This window comes from Haematobia irritans, chromosome 2 (assembly GCF_050003625.1).
Source record: "Haematobia irritans isolate KBUSLIRL chromosome 2, ASM5000362v1, whole genome shotgun sequence".
Lineage (NCBI taxonomy): Eukaryota > Metazoa > Arthropoda > Insecta > Diptera > Muscidae > Haematobia > Haematobia irritans.
In genome coordinates this window covers 128,097,733-128,119,972 of record NC_134398.1, presented here as the reverse complement: position 1 = coordinate 128,119,972, position 22,240 = coordinate 128,097,733, and the positions used below count along the sequence as shown (strand labels likewise).

The window sequence follows — 22,240 nt, the reverse complement described above, 5'->3', positions numbered from 1 at the left end:
AGTGCCGTTTTTTGTACGTTAAATCTATCCTCTTATAGGTCCTTATAACTACACCCTCAAAAAAAATCGCTTCTCTAACATATGTTCCAAACATATTTTGCAGGAAGCACATATATTATTGGATACTGCCGAAACATTAATATGTTTGTTTTATGTGAGCATATTATATGTTTGGAAGCATTTTGAATCCAAAAATAGTATATGCTTGGAAGAATTCCTCAAAGAAGATTGTGCTCATTTCCTCAGATAATTTTCACTTCCCCGAAATTTTTGTGTTCTTCGCATCTTTTTCTGTAATACAAATATGCTGTTTTTTTTCAAATGTCTATTCTCTTGGTTCCGAATGTCTATTCTCTTTATTCCGAATACTCATTCTAATATTCAAATTAAATAATATTTAGACTTAAGCATATTACATTTTTTGCCTTATCATGAAACTACATACAAGCGGTTTCACAGAAATTGCTTTCATTTCATTCTCGCTGTGTTATGTTGATATCTTTTTATTCCACCCTCCCGGTTTCCATCTCTATTTCTTTCTCTATACTAACTCTCTCCCTCTCTCTCTCTGTCGCTCTCTGAATAAAGTATCACAACATATATATGTTTACTCGAAATTTGTAAATTTATATATGTATACATTCACACATATTATTTTTATGAAACATTCATGCCCCAAACATAATATATTCTAACATATTAACATATGTTTCCCAAACATTTTGTGTTAGTTTAGGAACATTACATGTTTGCACTTAAATATATTGTATTTAAAAATTGTGCCCGAAACACATTTTGTTTATATCGGAACATATGAAAAACATATTTTTCTAACAGTGTAGGTAAAAACTACAAAAAATAACGTCCTTAAAGAGGAAAATATTACAGGGCGCTAGGTAGTTGCAAATGTTTTGAACAGGTCGAATCATACATTTCTTTACCTTTCTACTTTACTTACGTGTGTTTTCATATAGTGATAATAAATCCCAGTCTTTATTATCTCAAGTCCATTCATTAATATTGCAAATTGGTAAAATTTGAACCCGAAAAGTTCACCTTTTTATTCTCGCTGCTTAATTGGTTACACCGTTACTATTGTATTTGACACACCCTGTTTTATGAATATATGCTCCTAAAAATATGCAATAAATTAATTTATGATTCCCTCATTTAAAAGGGCGTTCAAAGTAAATATAATAGAGAACCAGAAGTACTTTATGAGGCTTATTTTCTTTTAGTAGTGGATAGTGGTACTAAAAGAAAATACAGTACTCATTTATCCACAACTTCTACCATGGATTTGGGGCCACAAAGGGTCTTTGGTTCAATCCCAGTGTCGACTAAACACCAAAAAGTTTTTCATCGGTGGATTATTCCCTCTCAGTATTGCTGATGACATGTCTGTGCATTTCTAAGCTTCTCTAATGCGCTTTACAGACTATCAGTTATTCCGGACAACAGTGCTCGTGTCGAACATATCCCATATATTGTGCACATTATAAGTTAAGTCCGAAGGCATAATCGATACAGCTGCATGTTTATGGGATCGATAACACATTAACCGATTATTTAGTTATCGCCGACAAGTCGTATCGATGCGACACACTGTAAGATTCTTTACAAACACCCAATAAACACAGGATGAGCGTTTTTCAAATGCAACAACTTTTCAGTTTGAGGGTAAATATAATTTTCAACATAAATTCAACTTGACTTGATATAGCCCATCTTCAATACATCTTCAAATTGTTTGCGAATTACTTCCAATTTGCCAAAATGTTGACGAAATCTTTGAAAAGGTGTTGAAGATAATATGAGAAAACTTTGACAAAACACTACCCTAAAATGCAACGAAAAAACCATGTGGTTTTCAATACTTATTTGTGCAACGAAGTTCGTGGTCAATTGCAAGAAATAAAAAAAATGGAAAATTTTAGACAAATAACCAAATAGTTTGTAAAAATAGGTAAGTGAAAATAAAAAATGAAATAAAACTTTAAGGAAGTCACTAAATGTATATCTCTTTGCAGCAAACTAAAATTATGGATTCTACGTTCTTGAAAACATTAAAAAGCTGACCAATGAAAACATGGTGGACAATTAACTGGAACTGATTCAAATAGTTTATAATAATTGGTACGTCAATATGAAAAATTAAATCAACTCTTTAAAGAAGTCACTAAATTTAAATCTCTTTGCAGAAAACTAAAATCTTTGGATGCTACATTCTTGCAAACAATAAGAAGCTGACCAATGAAAAATGAGTGGCTTATCGACAAGAAAAAAAAGTTTCCAGAAACATTACAAGTGCAACCAGTTAAAAACAACAAATTGTTGAAATCAACAACAATCAACAACTTCTGGATGAAAATGTGCATCACATCGTCAGTTTAATTCATATGCTATTATCAGTTTAAAATGGATATTTTGTGAATTCCTTCTGCTGGAAATCAATTTAAACACTCGGTCCAGTACGTTCCTAATTTCAAATTGCCCGCATGTTAATACATTTTAATGCTGTTTTATGACACCAAAAGGAAGGAAATCGAATTATCAATGCAAAAGTGTTTACTAATAATGTTTAAGATATTTAAAGTTTTGTTGTTTTTTGTTTTTGTTCTTATTTGTTGATATGTTTAATAAGATTATTATTTATCAATTGGTATTGTAGTGTATTATCAAGTGTAGTGTATTATTATATATTTCATTTTGATAAAAATGAATAAATTATACAAAATTCATAGAATTTTGGGTTTGACTTTCAATTTGAAGTGGGGATATCATTCATACAAATTTAGGTTGAAAAGTATTTCCAACGATGTTAATTTTGAATTTGACTCGCATCGAAAATTGTTTGACAAATTATTGAGTAGCGATGCGTTTCAATTTGAGGATAACACTTGAGATATTATTGCTAATGTGTTGAATTTCACTGTTGAGGGTTATGTCTGTTTTTTGTTGAGAACGCGATTTTCTCAACAATTTCTCAACTTGAATATTACCCTAATCCTTTGAAAAAATGTTTGAAAAATTGTTGAAATTTAGCATTTTTCAAACGTTTGTGTTTATTGGGCACTATTGTATTTGACACACCCTGTTTTATGAATATATGCTCCTAAAAATATGCAATAAATTAATTTATGATTCCCTCATTTAAAAGGGCGTTCAAAGTAAATATAATAGAGAACCAGAAGTACTTTATGAGGCTTATTTTCTTTTAGTAGTGGATAGTGGTACTAAAAGAAAATACAGTACTCATTTATCCACAACTTCTACCATGGATTTGGGGCCACAAAGGGTCTTTGGTTCAATCCCAGTGTCGACTAAACACCAAAAAGTTTTTCATCGGTGGATTATTCCCTCTCAGTATTGCTGATGACATGTCTGTGCATTTCTAAGCTTCTCTAATGCGCTTTACAGACTATCAGTTATTCCGGACAACAGTGCTCGTGTCGAACATATTATTGAGTAGCGATGCGTTTCAATTTGAGGATAACACTTGAGATATTATTGCTAATGTGTTGAATTTCACTGTTGAGGGTTATGTCTGTTTTTTGTTGAGAACGCGATTTTCTCAACAATTTCTCAACTTGAATATTACCCTAATCCTTTGAAAAAATGTTTGAAAAATTGTTGAAATTTAGCATTTTTCAAACGTTTGTGTTTATTGGGCACCGACATTCCGTCCGGAATAACTGACATCTCAATTTGATACGTAGTTCGTATATGATCTCTAACAATCATGTAAAAATTTGTTCGTATCGGTCCATAATTATATACAGCCCCCATATAAACAGATCCCCAGATTTGAACTTAGGGGCCTCTTGGAGGAGCCAAATTAATCCAATACAGTTGAAAATTGGTACGTGGTTTTAGTATATGATTTCTAACAACCATGCAAAAATTTGTTCATATCGGTCCATAATTATATATAGCCCCCATATAAACCGATCCCCAGATTTGACCATCGGAGCCTCTAGGAAAAGCAAAATTTATCCGATCCGGTTGAAATTTGATACGTGATGTTAGTATATGGTCTCTAACAATCGTGCAAAAATTGGTCCAAATCAATAATTATATATAGCTCCCATATAAACCGATCCCAGATTTGACCTTCGGAGCCTCTAGGAAGAGCAAAATTTATCCGATCCGGTTGAAATTTGATACGTGATGTTAGTATATGGTCTATAACAATCGTGCAAAAATTGGTCCAAATCTATAATTATATATATTTAGCCCCATTATAAACCCATCCTCCGATTTGACCGCCGATGCCTCTTGCAGGAGCAAAATTCATTCGATCCAGTTGAAATTTGGTACGTGGTGTTAGTATATAGTCTCTAACAACCATGCAAATATTTGTTCATATCGGTCCATAATTATATATAGCCCCCATATAAACCGATCCCCAGATTTGGCCTCTGGAGCCTCTTGGAGGGGCAAAATTCATCCGATCAGGTTGAAATTGTGTACGTTGTGTTAGTACACGCAAAGAAAAAAAACGTTTGGAAAACGTGTACCGAAAACGTTTTTCTTTTGTTAGAGTTTTTTGAATTGCTTCGAAAATTTTAAACTTTTATCACCAAAAAAATTCGTTTGTTACAAAGTTATTATTTTTTCAATAAACAAAGTTATTTTTGAAACAACAACAGAGTCCATTTCGTTTATATCAAACACTGTTCTTTTCTGACTTTTGGTCTTCAATAAAACACATTTTACAGTTCAAAATTTAATATAGTATAATGTAATGTTGAAAATTTTTTTCGGAATCTTCCGAACATATGTAGAATGTATGTAAAAAAAAAAAAAACTTTGGTCGAAGCAGGGATCGAACCCACGACCTTTGGCATGAGAGTCAGACGTAGCAACCACTGCTCCACGGTGCCAAACTAAATGTTTGTTTCTGTTAAATAAACTTTGTTTATTCGGTTCGTGGGCGCCGCAAGCTATGCTATATAAATATAACTTATATGGATATTTATCTATTGATGACCATAACAGGTACATAGCTCAGTGGTTAGTGTGTTGGCTTACAAAGTGCATGGTCCGCGGTTCGATTCTCCGTCCAGGCGAAAGGTAAAAAAATTTATAAAATCGTATAATTTCTTCTACATTGTTTGTATTACAGAAAAAGGTGCTAAGAACTACAAATCTTCGTGGAAGTGAGAAAGATGTGAGGGAAAATGCAATTAGCCAGAAAAAAATTTTTTTTTTAGTTAGTCTTTATAAAATTGTTTTTACATCCTGGAAAAGAATAAACGTTTATCACAAAAAGTATATACTTTTCTTCCAAATACACTTCCTTACAGCGAAAAGCAAATGAGAAACGAACTTTGTTTGTCTAAAATTTCGTTTGGGAGGAAAGAATTATTGTTTTGCGTGTATGTTGTCTCTTACAACCATTCTGATATTAATCCATATCGGTCCAAAATTATATGGTATATAGCCTCCAAAAAACCGATCCTCAGATTTGAACTCCGGATTCTCTTGGTTCGTTTATTAATTGTTTATAGCCCCCATATAAAGCGACCCCCATAATTCAATTCTGGCTCTCTAATTACCGCGCAAAAGTTCATATCGGTTCGTAATTATTTGTAGACTTGTAGACTAAAAGTTCTCCTCTGCAAAGAAAACAAATTTTTTAACACAATATTTTTAAGTGCATGCATATAATGTTCATAAACTAGCATAACATGTTTGGTACACATATGTTAATATGTTAGAACATATTTTGTTTGGGACAAAAAATGTTGCTAAATATAATATGCTTAGATGCAAACCTATATTAATTTGGAAATAGCCTTTAAACATATATGTGTTTAGAAAGAGAGACCTAGATAGTGTGCTGCAAGTAAAATAATGGATGTAACCAAACGGCGCCTTAAAAATATATCCACACAATGAAAATGTCATTAAAATTTTTTTCTACCAATGTATGCCCTAATGTGAAACATAATATGTTTGAACAATACAAACAATATTTTTTTTGGACCAATCCTGAAAATATATATGCTTGTAGCAAAATGTGTTTGGGGTATATGTTACAGAAGCGATGTTTTTGAGGGTGGAGAATGAAAACGTTTATAAAAAAGAACATTTGTTACTACAAAGTAGGTTCTAAATCCTATTTTCATTACGTTTCGTAATGCCGGCAGAGAACTGAAATGCGTAACGCCCACGCAAACTGTATGATATTGGAGAGAAGTGCCGAAAAAACTGCATGATTTTAGAGAAATTTTCCTCATGACTGCCATGACTTCACAGTTTCGTTCTATTGTATTTCATTCTCTCTGGCATACCTTCATCCTTAAGTTCGAGTTTAGCTTCTTAAATCATAAATAAATCTGTAAAAGCCGAATAAAATTATAACGTTTGTGGAAAATTTTATTATTACTTGATGGGGGAATGATCACAAGCACCAATTGAAAAAAACAACGGATTTTCATTAAAATGAAAAATTAACAAGTATATACGGCCGTAAGTTCGGCCAGGCCGAAGCTTATGTACCCTCCACCATGGATTGCGTAAAAACTTCTTCTAAACACTGCCATCAACAATCGAATTACTTGGCTTGCGGTAACGCTTACCGATGGCAATGTATCTTAAAACCTCCTAACACCGTCTTCTAAATTATCAGTAAGTCCATACGTGGTATATATTAAATTAAACAAGTATATACGGCCGTAAGTTCGGCCAGGCCGAAGCTTATGTACCCTCCATCATGGATTGCGTAGAAACTTCTTCTAAACACTGCCATCCAGAATCGAATTACTTAAGTTGCGGTAACGCTTGCCGATGGCAAGGTATCTCAAAACCTCCTAACACCATCTTCTAAATTGTATGTAAGTCCATACGTGGTATATATCATATCAAAAAAGATCGATCCAATACGTATATAATTCAGTTTGACAAAGTAGACATAAAATTTTGACAAAATTTTCTATAGAAATAAGATTTTCTATAGAAATAAAAATTTTGACAAAATTTTCTATAGAAAGAAAATTTTGACAAAAATTTCTACAGAAATAAAATTTTAACAAAATTTTCTATAGAAATAAACTTTTGACAACATTTTCTATAGAAATAAAATCTTGGTAGATTATTTTTGGCTCGAGTGGCAACCATGATTAAGAACCGAATAAAATTTGAACAAAATCTTCTATAGAAATACAATTTTGACAAAATTTTCTATAGAAATAAAATTTTGACAATGATGAAAATTTTATTATGAACCGAATAAAATTTTAACAAAATTTTCTATAGAAATAAAATTTTGACAAAATTTTCTATAGAAATAAAATTTTGGTAGATTATTTTTGGCTCTAGTGGCAACCATGATTATGAACCGATATGGACCAATTTTTGTGTGATTGGACCAATTTTGCTATGGTTGTTAGCGACCATATACTAACACCACGTTCCTAATTTGAACCGGATCGGATGAATTTTGCTCCTCCAAGAGGCTCCGGAGGTCAAATCTGGAGAACGTTTTATATGGGGGCTATATATAATTATGGACCGATATGGACCAATTCTGCCACGGTTGTTAAAGATCATATACTAACACCATGTTCCAAATTACAACCGGATTGGATGAAATTTGCTTCTCGTGGAGACTTCGCAAGCCAAATCTGGGGATCGGTTTATATGGGGGCTATATATAATTATGAACCGATGTGGACCAATTTTTGCATGGTTGTTAGAGACCATATACCAATATCATGTACCAAATTTCAGGCGGATCGGATGAAATTTGCTTCTCTTTGAGGCTCCGCAACCCAAATCTAGTGATCGGTTTATATGGGCGCTATATATAATTATGGACCGATGTGGACCAATTTTGGTACGGTTGTTAGAGACCATATACCAATACCATGTACCAAATTTCAGCCGGATCGGTTGCAATTTGCTTCTCTTTGAGGCTTCGCAAGCCAAATCTGGAGATCGGTTTATATGGGGTCTATATATAATTATGGACCGATGTGGACCAATTTTTGCATGGTTGTTAGAGACCATATACCAAGATCATGTACCAAATTTCAGCCGGATCGGATGAAATTTGCTTCTCTTTGAGGCTCCGCAAGCCAAATCAGGGGATCGGTTTATATGGGGGCTATATATAATTATGAACCAATGTGGACCAATTTTTGCATGATTGTTAGAGACCATATACCAACACCATGTAGCAAATTTCAGCCGGATCGGATGAAATATGCTTCTCTTAGAGGCTCCACAAGCCAAATCGGGGGTTCGGTTTATATGGGGGCTATATATAATTAAGGACCGATATGGACCAATTTTCGCACGATTGTTAGAGACCATACACCAACACCATGTACCAAATTTCAGCCAGATCGGATGAAATTTGCTTCTCTTTTAGGCTCCGCAAACCAAATCTGGGGATCGGTTTATATGGGGGCTATATATAATTATGGACCGATGTGGACCAATTTCGGCATGGTTGTTAGAGACCATATACCAACACTATATACCAAATTTCAGCCGGATCGGATGAAATATGCTTCTGTTAGAGGCTCCACAAGCCAAATCTGAGGGTCCCTTTATATGGGGGCTATACGTAAAAGTGGACCGATATGGCCCATTTCCAATACCATCCGACCTACATCGATAACAACTACTTGTGCCAAGTTTCAAGTCGATAGCTTGTTTCGTTCGGAAGTTAGCGTGATTTCAACAGACGGACGGACGGACATGCTTAGATCGACTCAGAATTTCACCACGACCCAGAATATATATACTTTATGGGGTCTTAGAGCAATATTTCGATGTGTTACAAACGGAATGACAAAGTTAATATACCCCCATCCTATGATGGAGGGTATAAAAAGACCGATTAAATACGTATATAATTCAGTTTGACCAATTTTCTATAGAAACAAAATTTTGACAAAATTTTCTATAGAAATAAAATTTTGACAAAATTTTCTATAGAAATAAAATTTTGGTAGATTATTTTTGGCTCAAGTGGCAACCATGATTATGAACCGATATTGTCCAATTTTTGTGTGATTGGGGTCTGCTATATATAACTATAGACCGATATGGACCAATTCTGGCAAGGTTGTTAGAGACCATATACTAACACCATGTTCCAAATTTGAACCGGATCGGATAAATTTTGCTCCTCCAAGAGGCTACGGAGATCAAATCTGGAGAATGGTTTATATGGAGGCCATATATGGACCAATTCTGGCACGGTTGTTAGAGACAATATACTAACACCATGTTCCAAATTTCAACCGGATCGGATGAAATTTGCTCCTCCAAGAAGTTCCGGACCAATTCTGGCACGGTTGTTAGAGACCATATACCAAAACCATGTACCAAATTTCAGCAGGATCGGATGAAATTTGCTTCTCTTTGAAGCTCCGCAAGCCAAATCTGGGGATCGGTTTATATGGGGGCTATATATAATTATGGACCGATGTGGACCAATTCTGGCACGGTTGTTAGAGACCATATACTAACACCATGTTCCAAATTTCAGCCGGATCGGATTAAATTTGCTTCTCTTTGAGGCTCCGAAAGCCAAATCTGGGGATCGGTTTATATGGGGGCTATATATAATTATGGGAAAAAAGGAAACAGTGAAAAGTTGCTGTTTTAACGAGATAATGGCAACATAATATCGGCCTTTTCTATCAAATAAAAATCCTGCAATTTATCTGAAAAAAGTTCGTTTTTGTCTGAATACCAAAATAACACCTCTTATTGGAAAACCATTAGTCAGTAAAATGTAGGTCCCCTCTCCTAGCATTTATTGCAGGCTATAGTTTTCGGCCGGTTTAAAAAAGATGGTCCATTTTTGGGTAAAGTTATCAAGTTGAAAGATGTTTATGTTTTTTTTTTGACCACCCTAATATGAGCTTCGCCTTTTGACCTTACAACCACAATGATCTTCGTGTTACCTAAAGAACTGTCCACCATGTAGACCCCAATGGTTGAAGGCAATCAGAGTTTTGTTTCTTTTTATCAGAATGCAATGGGCCATATTAAAAACTTCTTATCAAAATCTAGATATTAGATGTAATAAACGAATGTTCGCTATCAGATATCCAAAACATTTCTTGAAGAGTATATAAAATGTGGTTAGCATGATATTCTGAAACATTCTTGTCTTAATTTAGCACCGAAAACATGGCTGTGTTAAAGGTGTTTTTGTTAATCGGATTTCTCGGATGGACTTTGGCATCGGGGCCCGGTATGGCTAGATATGACAATTTTAAAGTCTATAAAATTTTTATCAAAGATGAAGTGCAATTGAGCCAACTGAAAAAGTTTCGTGATACGTTACCGGTAAGTTTATGAGGATAATAAAACAAAAATTAACCAATAATTTCTTTTCTTGGAAAAGAAATTTGTGGTATTTGCGATGAAAGTGGATACGCATTTGTGGTTTGCAGTGCAAATCAATAAATAATTGTGGATAAATAAAGAAAATATAATTAGGTCGTGGAAGAGATAACAAAAACGTGCTGCAAGTTAGCAAGGTTTGATGGTTCGAAAACTAAAGAATGCTCTGTAGATGGGACACTCCTTGTCCCTCTTTCTTTGGACCTACTGCAACATTTCTATGTTGCTTTAATCTCTATTGATGTCTACCTGTATGTCGATGCGAATATTATAATCGAATTAAGAAATTACGCTCCTGTATAATTGAATTCTGGCCCCATCATTGAATTCTGGCCTTCCTTAAACTTTATGTCTGGCAGTGAAACCTCTCAGAAATGGTCACCCACGGTCGCCTAAATTTTGTTTACATTTCGGAAGTGTGAAGTTACGAGAGGTTAATTTTAATGTGATAATATAGCAACCGGATATCACGTACCAAATGTTAACCGGATCGGAGGTCAACACTGGGGATCCGACTTACATCAATCAAATCGACAGCTACTTGGGTCAAGTTTCAGGTCGATTGGTTATTTCTTTCCGATGTTTTAGCGAAATGCCAACAGACGAATGAACGGACGGACATCTTAAACATAATAATTCAGTGAACTAAAATAGAATTAAATTGGCTTTAGTGCCATATAGTGTTTATTTTTTTAGTAAATATTTAATATAGTAGTACGTAATGCCGGCCAACTTTGCGAAAATTTTTGGAATATATGTAAAATTATATTATTTCCGTTTCCAAAAGTTGTATTTAATAATGGTCAAGGTATAATAACTTTGATCTGCCAAAAAAATATACCTACAGGAAATATTAATTTTAGACCCGATAAAATATACACCGAACGACTCAGAATCACCTCCTAAGTCGATCTAGAGTTTCCTGTCCGTCCGTCAATGTACACGCAAAAAAAATCTTTCAGACAAACAAAGATAATTTTTGCTTTTCGCTGTAAGGAAGTTTATTTGGAAGAAAAGTATATAATTTTTGTGATAAACGCTTATTCTTTTCCAGGATGTAAAAACAATTTCATAAAGACTAACTCAAAAAAACTATCTTTTCTGGCTAATTTCATTTTCCCTCGCATATTTCTCACCTCCGCGAGGTTTTTTTAGTTCTTAGCACCTTTTACTGTAATACAAACAATGTAGAAGAAATTATTCGATTTTAAACTTTTTTTTTTTAATTCTACCTTTCGCCTGGACGGAGAATCGAACCGCGGACCATGCAATTTGTAAGCCAATATACTATCCACTGGGCTACATAGCTGTTATTGTCATCAGCAGACAATTATCGCTACCAACGCACAAGCAATTCAAACAGTTATATTTATGTAGCATTCCAAGGTTAGGTTAGGTATAGGGCATCCGATATTTCAGCCTCACTTAGACTATTCAGTCCATTGTGATACCACAGTGGTGAACTTCTCTCTTATCACTGAGTGCTCCCCGATTCTATGTTAAGCTCAATGACAAGGAACCTCCCTTTTATAGCCGAGTCTGAACGGCGTTCCACATTGCAGTGAAACCACTTAGAGAAGCTTGGAGACACTCACCTCAGCATTACTGAGGTGGGATAATCCACCGCTGAAAAACTTTTTGTTGTTTGGTCGAAACTGGGTTTGAACCCAAGACACTGTATATGCAAGGCGCGCATGTTTACCACTGTACCACGGTGGCTCTCAAGGGTCGTGGGTTCGATCCCTGCTTCGACCGGACACGAAAAATGTTTTGTTACATATATTCCAGATATATTCGGAAGATTCCTATATTAAATTTTTACCATCGAACTGTAAAATGTGTTTTATTAAAGACTTAAATCAGAAAATAACAGTACTTGATATAAACGAAATAGACTGTTTTGTTGGTTCAAAAATATTTTTTTTTTATAGAAAAAATATTTTTTTTGGTGATGATTAAAATTTTCGAAGAAATTCAAAAACCCCTAACAAAAGAAAACCTTTTCGGTACACGTTTTCCAAACTTTTTTCTTTTGCGTGCATTTGGTGTTCGCAGGATTCCGGTCGCATTTATTAACCGATTTTGATGAAATGTGTACCAAACACGGTGTTTTTGAAACAAGGGCGAACGATATTGATTTTGGATCAAATTTAGTTATAGCTCCCAAATATATGTATCGCCCGATTTCGACGAATGAGGTCACAGTACGCTTTTTAACTAACCGGTCCCGGTCAAGTTTGGTACATTGTAATTTGGTAAAATTCATTGAAATCGGTTCAGATTTAAAGCTCTCATATGTATACATCGCCCGATTTTTCAAAATTTAGCCATAATAGCACAAGGTAACCTTCTGTGGTATCAACCAAACCTGCAAAGAATCGTTCATATCGATTCCGACTTTCAAAAATTTGGCCCTACACCCAAAGAAAAAATATTTTCCTCAGGAACGAAATTTAAAGAATTTTCTTAAAGAGCAAATAAAGCCGAGTGTTGCAACGATTTTATCTAATGATTTTGATTTACTTCAAGAGAACATTTTTTAACATCAATAGAAAACTTAGTTTGTCTAAAATTTCGTTCCACAGAAAAGAAAACTCTTCTTTCAGCCCTTGCTGGGTTGTGCAAAACGTAACGAAAATATTCTTTTTGGATCCGGAAGTTGAGCAACCTTGCGCAGAAGCGATGAATTTAAAATGGGCTTGTCATGGGTCGTGTGTTCACCATTTTAACAGTCGTTGCACTGAATTTACATCATTGCCTAAAGTGTGATCCGAACTCTGTGTTTTGAATCTGAATTAAAAAAGTTTACGATATTTTGCCAAATGAATAATTTCTATAATTTTTAAGGATTTCTAAGGTATTTTAACGCTTGTCTGAAACGTTTCAACTGAGATATTTTCAAAAATTCCCAATTTTTCCAGAACAGATTCAGCATTTTTTGGACAAAATTTAACTAATTGTGCAATTTTATTAATTTGTACTCTATTTTTAATTTATTTGAAACAAAGAACGTTAAAATTATGCGCCTGAAATACACAAGCACGTCATACGCTGAACTTTGTCCAAACTTGTCGGCAGCTGAAGTGCCGGCCAGCAGACTATGTTACAACACCATATATCATTATAGGTCTAACCACTGCCGTGTATAGCCAATGCACAATTTTCGGTTTTAGTCACCACTTTTTATACCCTCCACCATAGGATGGGGGGTATATTAACTTTGTCATTCCGTTTGTAACACATCGAAATATTGCTCTAAGACCCCATAAAGTATATATATTCTGGGTCGTGGTGAAATTCTGAGTCGCTCTAAGCATGTCCTTCCGTCCGTCCGTCTGTTGAATTCACGCTAACTTCCGAACGAACAAGATATCGACTTTAAACTTGGCACAAGTAGTTGTTATTGATGTAGGTCAGATGGTATTGCAAATGGGCCATATCGGTCCACTTTTACGTATAGCCACCATATAAAGGGACCCTCAGATTTGGCTTGTGGAGCCTCTAACAGAAGCATATTTCATCCGATCCGTCTGAAATTTGGTACATGGTGTTGGTATATGGTATCTAACAACCATGCAAAAATTGGTTCACATCGGTCCATAATTATATATAGCCCCCATATAAACCGATCCCCAGATTTGGCTTGCGGAGCCTCTTGGAAAACCAAAATTCATCTGATTCAAATTTCATCCGATTCGGCTGAAATTTGATACATGGTGTTAGTATATGGTCTCTAATGACCATGCAAAAATTGGTCCACATCGGTCCATAATTATATATAGCCCCCATATAAACCGATCCCCAAATTTGGCTTGCAGAGCCTCTTGGAAGACCAAAATTCATCTGATTCAGTTGAAATTTGATACGTTGTGTTAATATATGGCCAAACACCCATGCAAAAATTGGTCGATATCGGTCCATAATTATATATAGGCCCCATAGAAACCGATCACCAGATTTGACCTCCGGAGTCCCTTGGAAGAGCAAAATTCTTCCCATTCGGTTGAAATTTGGTACGGGATGTTAGTATATGGTATCCAACAACCATGCAGGAATTGGTTCCTATCAGTCCATAATTATATATAGCTCCCATATAAACCGATCCCCAGATTTAACCTCCGATGCCTTTTGGAGAAGCAAAATTCATCCGATCTGGTTAAATTTGGTACGTGGTGGTAGTATATGATATTTAACAACCATGCCAAATGTGGTCCATATCAGTCCATAATTATATAGCCCCCATATAAACCGATCCCGAGATTTGGTTATGTAGCCTTTTGGAGGAGCAAATTTCATCCGAGTCAGTTGAAATGTGGTACATTGTGCTAGTATATGGCTGTTAACAACCATGCCTAACTAGGTCCATATCGGTCTATAGTTATATATAGCCCTCAGATAAATCGATCCCCAATCACACAAAAATTGGTCGATATCAAGTTCATAATTGTCCCATATAAGCGACCCCCATATTCCAATTCTGGCTCTCTACGTACCTTGCAAAAAGTCCATATCGATTAGTTATTATTTGTAGACTTACCTATACATAACTTTTTTGTCTAATATATACCACGTATCGACTAACTCACAATTTAGAAAACGATGTTAAAAAGTTATAAGATACCAGAACCCAAGTAATTCGATTGTGGATGACAATTTTTCGTAGAAGTTTCTACGCAATCCATGGTGGAGGGTACATAAGATTCGACCTGGCCGAACTTTCGGCCGTATATACTTGTTACTGTCTTGCAAGTTTGTACTGAATAACTTTTATTGGAAAATTACGCAAACAATCCTATTGTTGTATAATTTTCGTAAATGTTATTCCATTCCATTCACAATCTGCAGATTTCTTTTTATCGCACTTATAATAATGTTTTGATCATATCAATACCATATTTTTTATTGTATTTTTTGATGTTAGAAAATAATACCAAATTCAAAACTTTATTTCCTTAATTGTTTCTTGCATACACTGAAAAAAGTATGCCAGGTTCCAAAGATTTTGCCTTTACACTAATGATTTTGGTATTAATTCCGAGTCAAATTTGAATTTATTCGTTTTTTTTTTTAGTTTTTTCTTTGTGAGATATCAAAGTCCTTTAAAAACGTGCTAACGAAATTATTCTATTTATCACGTAAAAAAGGTCTTTAAAATAAAGTATTGAAAAACATCTTCTTTTTTTGAACGCTTTTTTTGCTTTGTGGTCTAGATACAAGAAGTCTACAAATTTAAAGACGACTTCATTAATTTTGATGAATTTATCAGAATTCACCTTAGTCCAACAAAATTTTCTTTCAAGTAAAGATATCTATTTTTAAATTGAATCACTTAACTATAAGAACAAAACGACTTCTCTGACAAGTTTGTCGACTTTTGCACAAGGAGAAATTTGTATATGGGAAAAAATCACGACACATAATTAGATAAAAACGCCGTTTTGTCCCTACACTCAGAGAAGAGTGAACCCATTAGCGAGTTATTTTTAACTAACCAGTGTTAATATTGAACTTCGAATGTCGCTAAAGAAGCATGTACCCATAGTAAGTTCAACATTTTCCTATAGGTTAGTAATTTGTTTTAACTTTTGCCAAGCTCAAATTTAACTGTTCGGAAGGAAAAAAATTAACTAAATAATACATTTTTGAAAGCAAAAAAAAAATAATGTTCCGGATTTCCTAGACCAACTGGTGACTTGGAGCAAGGAGACCTCAAGGGGGAGGATCCCAATTTCTACATGCCATATTATATTTAGTACAAACCACTTACTCTTCTGTAGTACAAATCCTATAGAATCATTTATTAGATTTTATTTTTATCATTTTATAAAATTTTACCTTTTGTCCGGACGGAGGATCGAACCGCGTACCATCAGTTTTCTAACTAAACACACTATCCACTGTGAGGGCCACTTAGCTCTTACACTCACCAACAACCAAATGTGACTTTGTTTATTCTTTTCTTGCTTGGATGCATGTATTCATTAACACATACAGTCAAGGGTGTCTATTTTTAGAAACACCACACGAGTACATGTTTCGGAGACGAACTATTGTCTAGAAGTAGATTCACTCATCGTTAGTTTATTTATACTAAAAATGGAAATTTCGTGTCCAACTAGACTTCGTAGTATTGCACAGTAAAAGTTCAGTAACGCTGAGAAACTTCTTCGTACGTTCGAGAAAATACGTATTCCCTATTATTATATTGGCTTCAGTCCATTTACGAACTCATTGGGAGTTCTTAACCATTTTTCTGGTAATGACCGTAGGTTCAATTTACTTCCACTGAGTTAATTTTGTTCATCAATAGTTAAATTTAACTAACTGTGAGTAAAATTTTGAACTGCTCAATATTATGGAATTTACTTGTAGTTACGACGTTAAATTTTCTGAGTGTATTTCAATAGAAACAAGTCGTAAATAAAAAAGCTAAAAATCGCTAAAAGTTATGAAAAAAAAGCTAAATGCAATTTTTTCCGGCTAAACGACTTAAAAAAAAGCCAAATCTAGCGGGAAAATAGCTAAATTGGCAACTCTGGTCCATTTAATATCGAGCTCGGACGGACGTTATTGAATGCCCCTTCGATGTCAATAAAACAAAATTTATTATTTAATTTGATAAAACAAAAAAATATTAATATTAAAATAATAAATTATTATAAAAAATATTTCAAACTTTATAATAGAAAATTTTTTTCTATAAAAATCCGTGCATTAGAACAAAATAATTGAAAATGTTTTTTTTTTATTCAGATACGTCATTTGAATGAAATTACCGGAGTCCAAAATAACTATGATGTTACCATTGACCCTATAAATCAACGGAAATTTGAAGACGAACTGAAGTTTTATGAAATGGAATATCGTGTTACCATAGAAGACTTGCAAAAGTAAGTTTCATTTACGAGTGATACATGTCTATCGGATTGGTGTATTTTTATATTTTTATTTATTTCAACATTTCTTTCCTTCCTTACAGAGTGATCGACGATAGTTTACCAAAAACTCGTAATACTGGCATGGAATGGACTAAATTCCATGGTCTTGATGATGTTTACAATTTTGTTGATAATTTGACCATGTCTTTTCCCACCACTATAACGCCCTATACTATAGGCTATTCCTATGAAGGAAGACCCATCAAGGCCATTAAGATTTCCCATAAACCCAACAATAAAGCCATATTCATAGAAAGCCAAATGCATGCCATCGAATGGATATCATCGGCCACTAGTACTTGTTTTTTCAATAGCCTATTGAATTCCCAAGATAAGGTATTCAAGAATATGCTATTGGACTACGATTGGATCTATGTGCCCATAGTGAATCCCGATGGTTTTGTCTATACTCACACAGTGGAACGTTTGTGGCGTAAAAATCGCAGACCTACAGGATTTTCCAATTCGTCAGGCATTTGCTATGGCATCGATATGAATCGTAATTTTGGCTATGAATGGGGAGCCTTGTCGGCCTGGAATTTCAATGAACCTTGCGATCATTGGTATGGTGGTGCTAAACCAGATTCAGAACCAGAAGTTTTGGCTCTACAAGCTTTCATTAATTCATTCCCTGATGATTATATTAAAATGTATATACCATTCCATTCGTATGGAAATTTAATTCTGTTGCCCTATGGTCATACCAGTGATATCTTTCCACCAAATTATGATCAAATGATGCGCATAGCTAAAGGATTTGCCGATTCTGCACGTGTAAAATATGGTACCGATTTTAAATATGGTTCCACGGGTACCATTAACTGTAAGTATGGAAAGAGTGTTGCATATAAATTACACACAAAAAATATTTTCTGGAAAACGAAGTTTCACTCAAAGGTAAAATATTTTCCTCTGGAACGAAAATCATTTTTGTTTTGAAGTCTTTCCCTTAAGATCAAATATCCCCGAATTTATGAAAGTCGTTGCAACAATTGTAACTAATAGATTTTATTTGCTTGAAGAACATTTTCTTACGACAAAGGAGAACTTTGTCTGTCAGAAAGGAGATCTTTGTTTATAGTGTTTAACGATAAATAAAACTAGTTTGAATCAACTAACTTTCGTTGGCCTAATAGTTGCTTCTAAAATACACGAAAAATAAATATTTTCTCGGAAACGAAATTATAGATACACAAAGTTGGTTATTGCCTTTAAGGAAATTTATTTAATGGCAAATAAAACTCGTTACATCTAAAATAAACGCAACAAATAAACAAAGTTGTAGCCTTTAAGCATGGCAAGCAAAATTTGTTGGAATTCAACAAATTTCGGTTGTATGTGTGCTGCATATAAAATTCGCAAACATTTTTTTGGGTAGAAAAATTTGAGATGAACAAAGAGTTGCTTGTCTTTAAAGAATTTCCTTAAAGTCAAATATAACGCGTTCCACGCTAACAAATTTCGTTTGTCTGAATATGGCTTATACAAAAAACAAGTATATACGGCGTAAGTTGGGCCAGGCCGAATCTTATGTACCCTCCACCATGGATTGCGTAGAAACTTCTACGAAAGACTGTTATCCACAAATTTCAACTCACTCGGATGAAATTTGCTCCTCCAGGAGGCTCCAAAACAAAATCTCGGGATCGGTTTATATGGGGGCTATAAATGATTATGGACTGATATGGACCACTTTTGGCATGGTTGTTAAATATCATATACTACCACCACGTACCAAATTTCAACCAGATCGGATGAATTTTGTTTCTCCAAAAGGCACCGGAGGTCAAATCTGGCGATAGGTTTATATGGGAGCTATATATAATTATGGACTGATAGGAACCAATTCCTGCATGTTTGTTGGATACCATATACTAACATCACGTACCAAATTTCAACCGAATGGGAAGAATTTTGCTCTTCCAAGATGCTCCGGAGGTCAAATCTGGGGATCGGTTTATATGGGGCCTATATATAATTATGGACCGATATCGACCAATTTTTGCATGGGTGTTTGAGGCCACATCACGTACCAAATTTCAACTGAATCAGTTGAATTTTGGTCTTCCAAGAGGCTCCGGAGGTCAAATCTGGTGATCGGTTTATATGGGGGCTATATATAATTATGGACCGATATGGACCAATTTTTGCATGGTCATTAGAGACCTTACATCATGTACCAAATTTCAGCCGGATCGGATGAAATTTGTTTCTCTTAGAGGCTCTGCCAGCCAAATCGGGGGATCGGTTTATATGGGGGTTATATATAATTATGGACCGATGTGGACCAATTTTTGCATGGTTATTAAAGACCATATACTAACACCATGTACCAAATTTCAGCCGGATCGGATGAAATTTGCTTCTCTTAGAGGCTCCGCAAGCCAAATCGGGGGATCGGTTTATATGGGGGCTATATATAATTATGGACCGATGTGGACCAATTTTTGCATGGTTGTTAGAGACCATATACTAACACCATGTACCAAATTTCAGCCGTATCGGATGAAATTTGCTTCTCTTAGAGGCCTCGTAAGTCAAATTTGGGGGTCCGTTTATATGGGGGCTATACGTAAAAGTGGACCGATATGGCCCATTTGCAATACCATCCGACCTACGTCAATATCAACTACTTGTGCCAAGTTTCAAGTCGATAGCTTGTTTCGTTCGGAAGTTTTCGTGATTTCAATAGACGGACGGAATTTCACCACGACCCAGAATATATACACTTTATGGGGTCTTAGATCAATATTTCGATGTGTTACAAACGGTGACAAAGTTAATATACCCCCCATCCTATGGTGGAGGGTATAAAAAAGTATTTCCTCCGCGAAGACATTTTAGACAAACAAAGATTAGAGTTGTCTTTAAGGAAATTTCCTTAGCGACAAATAAAACTTGTTGAAAGTATCTTTTACTTCGTACAAATAATGCGAATGCGCATCACTACACGCATAGAAAATTTCATTAAAAGTCAGCCAACGAAAAATTTTCATTGATATAACGAAACATTTTCATTAATACAATGAAAATATTCGTTAATAGTACGAAACATTACGTTGATTGGCAGAAAATTCGTTATATTAACGAAAAAATTCATTGTATTAACGAATTTGTTTCATTGGCTGACTTTTAACGACACATTTCGTTAATATAACGAAACTTTTTCTATTAGTGTATGATAAATGCATTTTGGAAATAAAAAGACTGAAGAATAAATCTACAAAACCAATGACTACAACGAAATTTTAGGCAAATGTACTTGAGTGTTGTCATTAAATATAAAAGTCGTTGGAATCAAACGAATTTCATTTGAATTTCATAAAACACCTGCGAAAAATATTTTCACGGTATCGAAATTTTAGATAAACAAATTTTCTTGTTGTCTTTAAAGAAATTTCGTTAAAGACAAATACAATTGTCTGAAAGCTGCAAATTTTAGAAAAACAAAGTTGAAAGAATTTTCTCTGATTCGAAGCAAACAAATTTCATTTGTCTAAATGTTACATATACATTCCACGCAATAAAATATTTTATAGAAAATACATTTTTGAAATACTAAATTGCCTGAAATGGATTTTGGCCTAGTGTGACCGTACCGTAAGAGTTGCTTTTGAAATAAATGCAAACAAATATTTTCTTGGTATTGAATTTCTTTTTATTTTCTTTAGAGGAATTTCCTTAAGTTCGTTCGAAACAAACAAATTTCATTTGCATATAAATTTCATATAAAATAATATTTTCTCTAAAACTATATTTTAGATAAATGAAATTGTTAGTTTTCTTTAAAGGAATTTTCTTAAGTGCAAAAAAACTCGTTGAAAGCAAACGAATTTAATTTGTCTAAAACTGCAACATTTTATCCGCATGATATTAAAATGTATATCCTTTATTTCTATTTTAGTATCTGGCTATGTTTCAGGAGCTTCCAAGGACTGGGCATATGGCGTTAAAAAGATCCCCTACACTGGTACCATTGAGCTACGTGATTATGGTGAATATGGTTTCTTTTTACCAGCCAGCCAAATTAAGGAAGTCTGTGCCGAAGTTACCGATGGCATAATTGGAATGCTTCAAGTTGCCGAAAAAGAGGATCTCTTCGAACGTAATTCAGCTGGAATAAATTTAATGTCAAGTTTAAATTTATTATTAGCCTCTTTGTTTGTTAAATTGATTGCCCATTGGCTATCTAAATAAAGCTGGTTTTTTTTACGACATACGAATAAAATTTCGATTTCATATCATATGAAATATGTTGGTCTTGCTTGTATATTTAAGTATCCAATCATTATTTTTTTTGATATCTATAAAGATATCCCTGAAAACTACAATTAAAATCACATAAATCAATAAATTGATAAAATACATTTTTATTATGGTCATCGAGGGCTTTTTGCGTGTTAATAGAAATGTTACATAGGTTGATGGGGGTTCACAAATGCTTTTATGGTTACTAGAAAAACAGATTGTCGGTTTTCCTAGATTTAAAAGCGGTGATAATGCGCATACGAGGGTTGGCTTTTATTTGATGGGATTTAGCAACTCAAGGGTAGAACGTCAACTAATGACTCTATCATACAGCTTGAAATTTTTCAGGTCATACGTAGTCAGAAGGTTTTGACACGCGAACGCTATTTGTGTTGTTTACAGAAACTTAACAGGTTGGCTGATAAGTCCACGGTCTGACACATAGATGGCGTCGCTAGTATTAAATGCATATTATTATACCCTCCACCATAGGATGGGGGTATATTAACTTTGTCATTCCGTTTGTAACACATCGAAATATTGCTCTAAGACCCCATAAAGTATATATATTCTGGGTCGTGGCACAACTTTAAAAGCACTTCCAGAAAATGCACTCCCAATGATGTTCTTTATTTTAACTAACCAGGAAGTTCTTTTAATTCAATTTTTTATAACTTGGT

General features: G+C 34.4%; 1 protein-coding gene across 1 annotated transcript; it reads left to right on the top strand.

Moving 5' to 3' along the window:
• Positions 1-10,131: 10,131 nt before the first annotated feature.
• LOC142226234 (zinc carboxypeptidase-like) lies at positions 10,132-21,563 on the top strand. The gene is made up of 4 exons (XM_075296134.1): positions 10,132-10,317; positions 17,128-17,264; positions 17,354-18,135; positions 21,217-21,563. Exons 1-4 carry the CDS (start codon positions 10,159-10,161, stop codon positions 21,507-21,509), a joined length of 1,371 nt encoding a protein of 456 aa, XP_075152249.1. The 5' UTR covers positions 10,132-10,158; the 3' UTR covers positions 21,510-21,563.
• Positions 21,564-22,240: the final 677 nt, after the last annotated feature.